The sequence below is a fragment of the Crocuta crocuta genome, unplaced genomic scaffold (assembly GCF_008692635.1).
Source record: "Crocuta crocuta isolate KB4526 unplaced genomic scaffold, BGI_CrCroc_1.0 scaffold16, whole genome shotgun sequence".
Taxonomy (NCBI): domain Eukaryota; kingdom Metazoa; phylum Chordata; class Mammalia; order Carnivora; family Hyaenidae; genus Crocuta; species Crocuta crocuta.
Window position 1 is genome coordinate 11014179 of NW_027531893.1, and position 13643 is coordinate 11027821.

The 13643-nt window shown below is 44.8% G+C and overlaps 1 protein-coding gene across 1 annotated transcript in view; it reads left to right on the top strand.

Moving 5' to 3' along the window:
* ERCC4 (ERCC excision repair 4, endonuclease catalytic subunit) overlaps positions 1-13643 on the top strand; it is a 56796-nt gene that overhangs the window by 22715 nt on the left and 20438 nt on the right. The window contains exons 2-6 of the mRNA XM_077773191.1: positions 3-126; positions 2033-2213; positions 7997-8192; positions 9561-9768; positions 12519-12699. Of these exons, the coding sequence (XP_077629317.1) occupies positions 3-126; positions 2033-2213; positions 7997-8192; positions 9561-9768; positions 12519-12699 (890 nt within the window). The remainder of the gene's footprint in view (positions 1-2; positions 127-2032; positions 2214-7996; positions 8193-9560; positions 9769-12518; positions 12700-13643) is intronic.

Genomic DNA, 13643 nt, shown 5'->3' on the forward strand with positions numbered 1-13643 from the left:
GACGCCGATGGGCTGGTAGTGTGCGCCCGCGGGCTCGGCGCCGATCGGCTCCTCTACCACTTCCTCCGACTGCACTGCCACCCGGCGTGCCTGGTGCTGGTGCTCAACACGCAGCCGGCCGAGGAGGTGCGGCTGTCGGCGCGGGGGTGAAGGGACCCCGAGAGAGTTGGGGGGCCTCTCTAGCGGATCCAGGCCCTGACGCGGGCGCGGGGTCGCCGAGGGCGCTGGCGGTCCCTAGCGCCGGGGGCGGGGTGGGGGGCTGGATGGGGATCCCCAGGGCAGATGCAGGTCCTTGACAGGGGCGTGACGTGGTGGTGGTGGGGGGGGGTCCCTGGGAGACGCACGCCTCCGACACGGGCGCGGGGACACTGAGAAGGATGAGAGGGGTCCCTGAGGTAGATGCGGTTTCCTGACGCGGCTGTGAGGACACGGGAGTGGGAGGAGTCCCGAAGCGGGCGCCAGCCCCGGCCACGGGCGCGGGGACCCCGAGGGTGGGAGGGGTCCCGAGCAGGCTGCAGGGCGCTGGCACGGGGGGGGGGAGCTGGGAACGGGGGTCTCTGTGGCGCAGGGGGGATTGGACGTCCCTGAAGAGAACAAGGTGGCCAGAGAAGGATGCGGAAGAGGGAGTCCCCCGGCTGGAAATCGTGGGGCTGGTTGGGGTCAGAAGGGAACAGTGCTCGGAGGTGGAGGAACTTGAGGGGGTAGTGGCCGGATGAGAAGGGAGAGGCCGAGTCTGCGGAGAGCCTTGTAGGGAAGAGGAGGGGCTGAGGGGGGTCCCCCAGGCTGGGGGGAGAGGGGTGTAGGGTCAGAATGGAAGGGAGCTGGAGGTGAGGATCTTGGGGAGGGGTGCCTGCGGTTAAGGAGTGGAGGACTCTGAGTACAGAAGAGGGATACACCTGGGTCAAATCGGGGGGTCGCTACTGAGAGGTGGCACAGCCTGGTCTGCCAAGTCTGCTGAGCCCCTAGATGGAGCGGGTGGCCAGGACGCTGGTGTCCGCCGAGAAGAATGACCACCACTTCTTGAGGGCGGGGGCTCCTGTTTGATTTGTCTAGGGGTCCCCAGTACCTGACGCAGAGCCCCGCACAACCCAGGGCCCTCAGGAGAGGAAGTGTTGCACTGAAGACACAAAGGGCCAAGGTGCCATTGACCTGAAATGCCCCCTGGGGTGGATGGGGACAGAGCCAACCGTCTGAAACACTGCCTGGGAGAAGGATTCCTTGCCATCTCCTCACTCTGATGGGAAGGATTTTCCTTTTTTTTTTTTTTTCTTTTCTTTTTTTTAATGTTTTATTTATTTCTAGGAGAGAGAGAGAGAGAGCGTGAGCAGGGGAGGGTCAGAGAGAGAGGGAGTCACAGACTGAAACAGGCTCCAGGCTCTGAGCCGGCAGTCAGCACAGAGCCCGACGCGGGGCTCGAACCCAGGAACCGCGAGATCGTGACCTAAGCGAAAGTCGGACGCTTAACCGACTAAGCCACCCAGGCGCCCCTCTGATGGGAAGGATTTTCGAGCTAGCAGCAGTCTTTTAACTGAGGGCTTTTAAAGTTTTGGTTACTGTTATTAAAGTGCTCATGATTCAAGTGCAATGATCCCTTAGAGCAAACCCGAAAACAAAACAAAAATAAAAGCCTGGTTAGATGTTGATGACTGGTTGATCACCTCAAGTAGTAGCTTGGTTTATGTATTCCTGAAGTTCCTTATCTCTTGTTTTAAATACGAAGACCTTGGGGCTCCTGGGTGGCTCAGTCAGTTAAGCGTCCGACTTAGGTTCAGGTCACGATCTCACGGTTCGTGGGTTCGAGCCTGGCATCGGGCTCTGTGCTGACTGCCAGCTCAGAGCCTGGAGCCTGTTTCAGATTCTGTGTCTCCCTCTCTCTCTGACCCTCCCCTGCTCATGCTGTCTCTCTCTCTCTCTCTCTCTCTCTCTCAGAAATAAACACTAAAAAAATCATAATAAATACAAAGACCTTGCCACCTAGTAAAAACTGCCCTTGTGTTAAAACAGCCTACTGATCAAATTTGATTTGCCGTAGGAGTATTTTATCAATCAGCTGAAGATCGAAGGAGTGGAACATCTCCCTCGCCGCGTCACAAATGAAATCACAAGTAACAGTCGCTATGAGGTCTACACGCAGGGAGGGGTGATATTTGCAACGAGTCGAATACTTGTCGTTGACTTCTTGACGGATCGAATACCGTCAGATTTAATCACTGGTAAGAATTTGACACCTTATCATTATTTGGATATACGTTAGCATTTTTTTGGGGGGTCATTTTAGATGGTTAAAAAGTACTCGTATCCTGAATAAGTTAAGAATGACTTTTCCTGGTTTTCTAAGCTCCTGTCTGGTAAATGCTTGGTAATTGGCTGACATTTGCATTTAGAATCTAATCAGACCTGGAATGTTTATAACTATGCTTGGTATATTTCCTACAATATTTGGTTTTCTCTTTAAAGAGTTTTTCATCCCCCCTATGATTTGAAATTAAACCAGGTCATTGCTTAATTATTTTGAGAAGTATGGCTTAATTTGAGCTAGAATTAACATAGGAAAGGAATTCGGTTTCATTATGATTCGTGCATTTCGAAACCTCTTCTGATTTCCTCCCAACACTCATTCGAAGACCCTACCTCTCTGCCGTCAGGTTACACTGTGCTTCTCCCCAGTCATATCACTAAAGAAGACCCATTATATTTGCCAGTATATTTTTCTGTCTCACTCTTAGATAACAAGCTTCATAAGCACAAGGAGAAATTTGTTCATCCCAGGCTAAGGACCTGATACACAGTGGGTATTAAACACATTTGCAGGGGCGTCTGGGGGGCTCAGTTACTTGAACGTCCAACTTCGGCTCAGGTCATGATCTCACAGTTCGTAGATTCAAGCCCCGCGTTGGGCTCTGTGCTAATAGCTCAGCGCCTGGAGCCTGCTTCGGAATCTGTGTCTTCTCTCTCTCTCTGCCCCTACCCCACTCATGTTCTGTTCCCCTCTCTCTCTTTCTCTCTCAAAAATAAATAAACATTAAAAAATAAAAACCCACACATTTGCTAGATGAGTGTTGTGTGAATAAGCTGTAATCTTCAGTGAACTTGGCAGAGGCCAGAGAGACAGTGAGGTTCATAATCATATATTCCACTATTGCCCTGACCCAGAAGACCCTCAGGAAATGTTTAATGAATCCATGTATGAATGAATGCTTTATGCGGCTCATGGTAAACTGATTGAAGAAAAGTTTTTTTTACACTTTTATAACATTTGTAATTGTTATAATTTGGGACATAGGCGGTGAGGTCGGACTCACCTGGCTTTGAATGGGGATGCCACCGCTCATGAGGAAGTTACTTAATTTTTGTGAGCCTCAGTTCTCTTTTCTTTTTTCTCATTTTTAAAGAGAAAAAGTTAAGTTAGTTAACATATACAGGGCAATACCAGTTTTAGGAGTAAAATCCAGTGATTGATCACTTACATACAACACCCGGTGTTCATCACAAGTGCCCTCCTTAGTACCCACCACCCATCCAGCCCATCCCCCACCCTCCTCCCTCCATCAACCTTCAGTTCTCTGTTGTTAAGAATCTCTTTTTACTGTTTCCCTCTCTTCTCTTCCCCCCCCTTCCCATATGTTCATCTGTTTTGTTTCTTAAACTTCCACATATGAGTGAAATCCTTTGATATTTGTCTTTCTCTGATTGCTTAGTATAATACACTCTCGCTCCATCCACATCATTGCAAATGGGAAGGAGTCATTCTTTTTGATGACTGAGTAATATCCCATTGTATAGATACACGACATCTTCTTTATCCATTCACCAGTTGATGGACATTTGAGCTCCTTCCATAATTTGGCTGTTGTTGACAGTGCTGCTGTAAACATCAGAATGCATGTACCTGCATGTATCTGTATTTTTGTATCCTTTGGGTAAACACCTAATAGTACAATTGCTGGGTTGTAGGGTAGTTCTTCTATCTTTAGTTTCTTGAGGAACCTCCATACCATTTTGCAGAGAAGCTGCACCCGTTTGCATATCCACCAGCAGTGCAAGAGGTTTCTGTCCCTTTTCCCTACATCCTCACCAACATCTGCTGTTTCTTGTGTTGTTAATTTTAGCCACTCTGAGAGGTATGAGGTATTGTCTCATCGTGGTTTTGATTTGTGTTTTCCTGATGATGAGTGATGTTGAGCATCTTTTCATGTGTCTGTTGGCCATCTGGATGTCTTCTTTGGAAAAGTATCTGTTCATGTCTTCTGCCCATTTCTGAACTGGGTTATTTATTTTTTGGGTGGTAAGTTTGAGAAGTTCTTTTTAGATTTTGGATACTAACCCTTTATCAGATATGTCATTTGTGAATATCTTCTCCCATTCTGGAGGCTGCCTTTCAGTTTTGTTGATGGTTTCCTTTACTATGCTTCCTTACTATGCAGAAGCTTTTTATCTTGATGAGGTCCCAACAGTTTTTTTGTGCTTTTGTTTCCTTCACCTCCGGCAACGTATCTAATAAGAAATAGCTTCGGCCAGGGTCAGAGACGTTGCCGCCTGTGTTCTCTAGGATTTTGATGGTTTCCTGTCTCACATTTAGGTCTTTGATCCATTTTGAATTATTTTTGTGTATGGTTTACGAAAGTGGTCCAGTTTCACTCTTCTGCATGTCGCTGTCATGTTTTCCCAGCACCATTTGTTAAAGAGACTGTTTTCCTGCTTTGTCAAAAATGAGTTGACCATGTAGTTGTGGGTTCATTTCTTAGATTCAGAAAAATAGTACCTCTAGAGTTATCATAATGATTAAGTGAGTAAAAATAAATGGCTCAGTATAGTGCCTAATAAATAAATAACAAAAAAAGTGTTGGCTTTTCATAACCAGAAATTCTGATATATCGTAAAGTCTTACTGTTGGCTGCTTTCTTAGCTTAGTTTTAGATTTATTAAGTGGATAAAATGGGGGCAATGTACTGGAACTACCACTAGATGTCAGTATTGCCCTGACTTTTAGTAGCAGTTCAGCCTACTTTGGCCGAGAGTGGTATGAATCAAGGAAACCTCCAAATTATAGCTTATAGGTGGTTCCTAATTAAAGGCTCAAAGTCCCGTGTCCATTTCTGATCAAGCCCCAGCCAATAATGAAGCTGGCGCTGCTGCTGCCACGGCCGCTTGGCTGAATGGAATGTGTTTGAATGCCAGACGTGAACCCCCTAAGGATTCTGCAACCGGAGGGATCACCCTCCACATCCCACCCCAGGCTCGTGATGACGCTTTCACCACGGCTCGGACAGACCGAACAGCAGTCCTTGAAGCATGTAACCCTCCAGAAAATTCTGAATGGCCCCAGCCCTAACCTGCCCCCCTTCTGCCATCAATACCCGTGAAATCCGCCACCACACCCCACCCAAGGGTCCCTGCCAAATACAGCTCCCCAGTAGTGAGAGACCTGTGCAGATAGAGACCCTGGTTGTACTTGCGGGAGACTGGACAGGAGGCGCTCATTGCTACAATGGCTCCTCACGTCCCTAAGTAGAACTCAGACACACAGGACACTTAAAAACACCCTCACACGCTACATGTCAGATTGTTGTGCCCAGTGCTCTAATTCAGTTTTATGTTCACTCAGCAGACGTTTAATGTCCTAAGGGTCCCTTGTTTGCAGGTGTGGTAGGTCCTGGAGACAGATGAACGAGACACTGGTGAACTCTTGAGCTAGGCTGCCTCGGGGTTTGACCCCACCTGCGCCGTGCCCCAAAGCTGTGACCTCGGGCAGGTTTCCTAATTTCTGTAGGACTCCATTTACTCACCCGTCCGCGGGAGGCCGTAACAGTGCCTTCCTCCTAGGCTTAGCGCGGGGGTGAAATGAGATCAGGTATGTAAAATTCCTAGCGTGTGCTCCGCACCCAGTCGAGCCTTCTCTGATGACTGCTTGTTGCTGTGGTGTCCTTGCCCTCGAGCGGTGTAGTGGAGGAGACGGACGGAAAGACGTGCTGACAGTACGGGATGAGATGCCAGCCGTTCTGGGAGCATCCAAGTGAAATGTAGTAGGTTTTGGTGAGACCACAGTTGCCCCCAGAAATACAAACTGCTTGTGTTTCCTTGTGGCTGGCTTTTAAAATGCTGGGGTGGGGGTGGGGACGGTCCTCAGGTGGTGTCGCTTAGGAGAAACCAGGCTTTGTCCGCATACACACATGCTTTCGGACCTTTAGTCTCCCGTTGCTTGTCAGATGACCTTGATCAACCTGTTTTCCTCTCCTGATTTCATAATAATACCTACCCCGTAGAATTATCATGAGGGTTAAATGAATATCAATCTGCAAAAGTACCTAACCCCAGTGTCCGGGAGAGTGTATTAGTTTTCTTCCTCCTGCTGGGTTCCAAAAGAATGACAGCCTTTTGGAACACAACATTCTTCTTCTTTTTTTTTAATGTTTGTTTATTTATTTTGAGACAAGGGAGAGCATGTGTGCATAGGTGCACAAGCAGGGGAGAGGCAGAGAGGAAAGAGACAAAATCCTAAGCAGGCTCCGTGCAGAACCCAATGTGGGGCTCGATCTTAGGAACTGAAACTGTGAGATCATGACCTGAGCTGAGATCGAGAGTCAGACCCTTTCCTGACTGAGCCACCAGGTGTCCCGGAGCACAACATTCTCTTAAATTGAGGTCCGTCTTTCCTTTAGAAGTCCACCCTTATTACTTCAACCTTATGTAATATTTCAGTCTAGTCCAGCAAAGTGTAGCCCAGTAAAGTACTTGGAAAAGCCCAGCGTCCAAGTTCAGTATCCTTTTTGAGTCGTAAATTAGTGTACACGTTTTGCAGTTATTGAAAATCCTTGTCTATAAATTCCTAAAAACACTTATTAATTTTTACCATATCTGAAGAGCAGTTTGCTTAGCTAGAATAAATTGTAGCTCTCTCCACCTCGATCCAAAATTTAAACGCCAAAACAGCAGAATCCGAATTGAGCTTCCTGAACTACTAGAAGGGGTCATAAATCACTCCTAGGGTCATTTCGCAGACCCTAGGCATCATGGGAAGTGGTACAAAAACACATACGCACATTTATGACAAGTTTTTATATAAGGTGATTGGCTTGATGTAGACTGAAAATCATCATAGAATAATTGAATTTTTGATTCAGAAATGACATCTGTGCACTTTTATGTCATGTGTCTTCCTACTTTACTGCTGATCACACCGCATCAAAATGGCACATATATGTGTAATGTCCTGTGAATGTATCATAGACACCTAAGAAAGATCATCTGGTCAGTACTCTGATTTTATAAATAAGGAAACATATAATAATTGTCCTTGTTTTTGTGATCTCAGAAGTGTCCTAATCACACCACCCCAAAACACAGATGTAGTAAATATATTCATTAAAGGTCTTTATTTTAATGGACTAATTTATCTCTCGGTTGAATATACTCTGATTCCAAAAGCCAAATTATTCTAGTGGGTGGTGCGGATGTCACCCAGACTTCTGAAAAGGTTGTATTTTATGGAGTTCACATCTGGTTCCCATATGAAAAGAGAGTTAGTGAGCAACTTCGCTTTCAGAAATTCTTCCTCCACCCTACCAGACACACCCCACCCCAGGGCCTTTGCTCTTCTTGTCCCCTCAGCCTGGAACAGACAGTCTTGGTACATGTGGTCACAAGGCTCACCTCCTCATTTCCATTTTGCCTTGGCCCAGATCGAGCCTCAGTGAGGCCACTTTTCTAAAGTTGCCCACCATCACCTCTCACACACACTCCCTCTCCTCCTTCTCGGATTCATTTTTTCCTCCCCAGCCCTAATCACTCTGTAACTTACTAGATCGTCTCTGTGTTCATATCGTGTATTGCAAATACCCATGTGAGGGCATGGGTTTACGTCTGTATGTTCACTGCTCTATCTCTGGCCCGGACGAGCACCTGCCTGTGCTCGAGAGAAATGTGGTGAAATCAGTGAATGAAAACGAGCATGAACTTCCCTGTCTGTTCTGGAATCTAAGTTATAATCTCCTCTCAGGCATCTTGGTGTACAGAGCCCACAGGATAATCGAGTCTTGTCAAGAAGCATTCATCTTGCGTCTGTTTCGCCAGAAAAACAAGCGTGGTTTTATTAAAGCTTTCACAGACAATGCTGTCGCCTTTGACACTGGTTTTTGTCATGTGGAAAGAGTGATGAGAAATCTTTTCGTCGGAAAGCTGTACCTGTGGCCAAGGTAAATAGCATTATGTGACAAATTTCTGTGAGAGAATCCACTGTGACTTAAGTGTGCACCTTAAAATGATGTAAAATTTATTGGAATTGCCCTTGACGTCGGATAGCCGGGTCCAAAGCAAGTGCCTCAAACAGAAACATATGGTCACCACATTTGTGATTATTTTAAAAGGAGAGAGAGATTTGGTAGTTCCTTTTCTGGTAGCCCATCAAATCCATCTAAGGGCAGCCACTGTATTGCCGCTTCTAGCAAAACTCTTAGGGAATCTAGAGCCTCACGTATACGCAGGTTTAGGTGAACTACCTATTTACCGGCTGAGACTCCTACTTTGAAAATTACCCATTGAGGAATGAAGCACAAAGATTTTTTTTAAATTTTTTAAATGTTTATTTATTTTTGAGAGACAGAGAGGGACAGAGCACGAGCAGGGGAGGGGCAGAGAGAGGGAGACAGACTCCGAAGCAGGCTCCAGGCTCTGAGCTGTCAGCACAGAGCCCGACGCGGGGCTTGAACTCATGAACCACGAGATCATGAGCCGAAGTCAGATGCTTAACCGACTGAGCCACCCAGGCGCCTCAGAGCACAAAGATTTTTGAAGACTTTACGTAAATGTCTAGGCAAATCCGGTAGGTTTCAATGTTCAAACATCTCGTAGCCTGTGCTAATAGTATTTTGGTTACACTACATTTCATTTAAGAGTAATTGCCAGGGTCTTTCTCCTTTTGTGATTATGCTGTCTCAAGGATCGGCATTCTTTTTCTGTGAAGAGCCAGATGCTAAATATTTTGGGCTTCGCAGGCCATGTGGTTTGTGACAATGGTTCCGTGTGCTGTTAGGGCAGGAGAGCAGCCGTGGACAACACCAGCCTCCTGGGCACGGCTGTGTTCCAGTAAGACTATTTCTAAAAACAGGCGCTGGAAGAGGAAAAAAAAGCAGGGGGCACCTGGGTGGCTCGGTCGGTTAAGCGTCCGACTTCGGCTCAGGTCATGGCCTCACAGATTGTGGGTTCGAGCCCCGCGTTGGGCTCTGTGCTGACACCTCAGAGCCTGGAGCCTGCTTCCGATCCTGTGTCTCCCTCTCTCTCTGCCCCTCCCCTGCTCATGCTGTCTCTCTCTCAAAAATGAACAAACATTAAAAAAATACAAACAGGCCCTGCTTTGGGCCCAGACCATATTTTTGCTGGCCCCCGCCTTATTCAACGAATACGTCCAATCTTTGAGACTTAAAGTGCTTCTGAAAACATTGTCATTTTGCTGTCTGTTTGGTTTGTGTCTTCACTGCATTTCCAAAAACACTGTGAGAGCAGAAACCGAGAGCCGTGTTATTTCTGGTCTCGAGAAAACACTTGGAAACGGTTTGTCTCTGTAGGTTCCACGTAGCCGTAAACTCCTTCTTAGAGCAGCACAAACCTGAAGTTGTGGAAATTCACGTGTCTATGACGCCCGCCATGCTCGCCATACAGACCGCCATCCTGGACATCTTAAACGCGTGTCTCAAAGAACTGAAGTGCCACAACCCATCGCTCGAAGTTGAAGATTTGTCTTTAGAAAATGCTATTGGAAAACCCTTTGACAAGGTACTCTGCCTCTTTTTTTCCTTGTAAGCACAGTATGTTAGGTTACGGATTTAAAGAGCCCAAGTTATTTGGTAATTGCAGTGTCCTTAATAGGAAATTGCTGTTACTATTTTTTTATGTTTTTTAAAATGTATTTTTGAGAGAGAGAGAGAGACAGACAGACAGAGTATGGGGGGGGGGCGCAGAGAGAGAGAGGGAGACACAGAAAAGGAAGCAGGCTCCAGGCTCTGGGCTGTCAGCACAGAGCCTGATGCGGGGCTCAAACTCGTGAACTGAGAGATCATGACCTGAGCTAAAGTCAGACATTTAACCAACTGAGCCACTCAGGCATCCTGGAAATTGTTATGTTAAGATTAATCTGGAGGTGATTTAAGTTTGGTTTACTGGAGAGTAATAATTTATAATAGAATACATGGGCTGATCGATAAGCACAACTCTTATTTTTTGCAGTTATACAGTAATTATCTTGTATTTTAAGTATAATTAAGGGAAGGAAAAATAACCTTTTTGCTCTGAAATGACAGCAATTGGATATCTATAGATAGAAGAGTTTTACATAACAATGCTTCATAATTCATGATCTTTTGTTTGGAATAAAAATAATTGGGATGAGTTTTCATTACTGAGGAATGTGAACCTTACTCTGTCCTACTAAAATTATATTTTCAATTTAGAAAATGGTGAGACTTTTAGTCCAAGGAACTTTTATTCCAACTGCCTTTTTTAAATCAGAGGTGAATATTAATACAGATGCATAAATGTCTGAGATTGAATTATAGATCTAGAAAATGCCAACTTTTAATAAATTTCCAGGCAGCTTTTTTGTTTTTCTGTTTTTTGCTGGAATAAATTCCTGTCTTTTAAATTCTGAATCCATCTCTATGTCACTGGAAATAACGCACAGTGATTATCCAAAAGGAAACTTTAACTCCTCATATCTCTGATTCTTCCAGAAAGTCATTTTACTAAAATAATGATACATAAAACGAATCACGTATGTTTCATTCCTGTGTTCATAAGGTTTAGAGCATGTGAAGCCACAAAGAAAAACCACAAAAAAAACCCTTCCCATTCTTTTAATAGAATGTATGTGTCCTTATTAAAAAACAAAATTAGCCTGATATGTTTTGTACTAAGCTTCTGTTTCTCATTCCCTAGCTAGTAAAGGTCAGAGTATTAAGTTGGATATTTTTTCCTCAACCAGACGTAAATGCAGACATAACTTGCATGTTGTTAGAAAATTAACATTTTTTGTCTTTTTTATCTTTTATTTAAAAAAATGTTTTAACGTTTATTTATTTTTGAGAGACAGAGACAGAGCGTGAGCAGGGGAGGGGCAGAGAGAGAGGGAGACACAGAATCCAAAGCAGGCTCTAGGCTCTGAGCTGTCAGCAAAGAGCCCGTTCGAACTCATGAAGTGCAAGATCATGACCTGAGCCGAAGTCATGTACTCCAGAAAAAGCGCCCCAGAAAAAGAACTTTTTTTTAGAGAGAGAGAGTGAGAGCATGAGTGAGAGACAAGGGGGGAAGAGAGAGAGAGAGGGAGAGAGAGAGAGAGAATGAATCTTAAGCAGGCTTTACACTGAATGGGGCTTGATCCCACAACCCTGGGATCATGACCTGGGCAGAAATCAAGAGTCGGACGCTCGACTGACTGAACCACGCAGGCGCCCGGAAAATGTAACTTTTGTAGATTATTTTCCCAAGCAGGCATGCAGTTATATGTTCCAGTTTGTCTAGGGCAGTTCCAGAATCTACCTGTTGTCCTGGAGTGATTATTAATAATATAATTTCATTTTTACAAGAGCCCCATTTGGACAATAAATTATACAGTCATCCTGATATTATTCCTGCTGAGTATTAAATTCCTTATATAAGATGCTGTGTAGTGATACTGCTTCCACATCATGCTACAAGTATTATCCTTTTTAGTTAAGGATCAGTTTGTGGTGGCACCTGGGTGGCTCAGTCAGTTAGGTGTCTGACCTGAGCCCAGGTCATGATCCAGCTGTTCAAGGGTTCAAGCCCCGCGTCAGGCTCTGTGCTGACAGCTCAGAGCCTGGAGCCTGCTTCAGATTCTGTGTCTCCCTCTCTCTCTGCCCCTCCCCTGCTCACGCTCTGTCTCTGTCTCTCAAAAATAAANATACCTACATGGTAGGTATAGACCTACAAAGCTGTCCTTCATTTTAGGCAACATTTTGGGTCTCAAAAAATATTCAGATGTAGTCCCTTGTTAATTTAACAACTACGTTCCCATCTGTGAATCACATTGGGGAAAAAAAAAACCCTAAACAAATCATTTATAGCACCAAGTTAAGGTACATTGTTATTTAATTTGATACCATATATTTTTCTTGGTATGTGCTCTCTGTTCCCTGTCCAACTGGATCCCACACCTTTATGTATCCAGGATAGGGTCACAGGCCAAACTTGGCAGAAACTGGGTGGGTCTAAGCTGTGTGCTTTGATATTTCGTAAAAACAAATGAGTGAGAACACCCAGGTAGCTCAGTCAGTTAAGCGTCTGACTTTGGCTCCGGTCATGATCTCATGGTTTATGAGTTCAAGCCCTGCATCAGGCTCAGCACCAACAGCGGCGGATTCTCTTTCTCCGTTTCCTTCTCTCTCTGCCTCTCCCCTGCTCATGTGCACTCACTCTGTCTCTCTCAAATAATAAACACAAAAACTTAAAAAAAATAATAACTATATTGAATATATTTTTAGCAATACTAAACTGTATTCTTGTTTTAGACAATCCGCCATTATCTGGATCCCATGTGGCACCAGCTTGGAGCCAAGACTAAGTCCTTGGTTCAGGATTTGAAGATATTACGAACTTTGCTGCAATATCTCTCTCAGTATGATTGTATCACATTCCTTAATCTTCTGGAATCTCTGAGAGCGACAGAGAAAGCTTTTGGTCAGAATTCAGGTGGGAGATAAAAATACTAATATTATTATGGGAGCTGATTTGAATAAAGTGTTGGATTTTGTTGGGGAATCAAATGTGGGGAGTGCTATATTCAACTACATGGTCTACGAAGATTTTAAATTACGTTTTATGTTCATAGCATAAGGATGTAGGTTTTATTGATAGCTAATGTTTCCGCCTACTTAACTTCTGTTCTGCATAATAATAAATATTCATATCCATTCCGGGCAGTTTTATTTCTAGAAAAGACTCTGTATATCACAGGCAGTCCCCAGCTTAGAAATAGGTTGTGTTCTGGAAGTTTAGCTGTTGAGAACTTCAGATTCATTTTCTCCAAAGAAACAGCAAGGGAGTTTAGAGTTTCATCGGCTCAGGTGCTGAAGACTGAAGAGATTTGTAGGGAACCAAACTTACACAGTTGGCTGCCATCTTTTTTTTCTACCAGCCGCCTCTGCCCCCACTATTGTGACCTCTGTCACTGTTCAGCTAGACCATTGCTTTTCAAAGTGAGGTCCATTGGCCTCTGAGGCCAAGATTTAATACAATTAATGATTTTTTTAACTCTTAAAAATTATTTTATTTTATTTGAGAGAGAGAGAGAAAGCAAGCAGGGAAAGGGGTCAGAGAGAGAGAGAGAGAGAGAGAGAGAGAGAGAGAGCATTAAGCAGGCTTCACGCTCAGTGTAGAGCCTGATGCGGGGCTCAGTCCCACAACCTCAAGATCATGACCTGAGCAGAAATATGGAGTCAGACACTCAACCAGCTGAGCCACTCAGGCACTCCTGCAATTAATTGTTTTCATTGCTTCATCAGAGACCTTAAGTAATAAGCTATGAATGCATAGCAATGAAAAATACATTGACTACTCGTACACTTTGGTTCCACTGCCTTGATTATGCTCAGGCACCCGCAGTGTTACCCACCGATGCTTTCACACCGTTATCG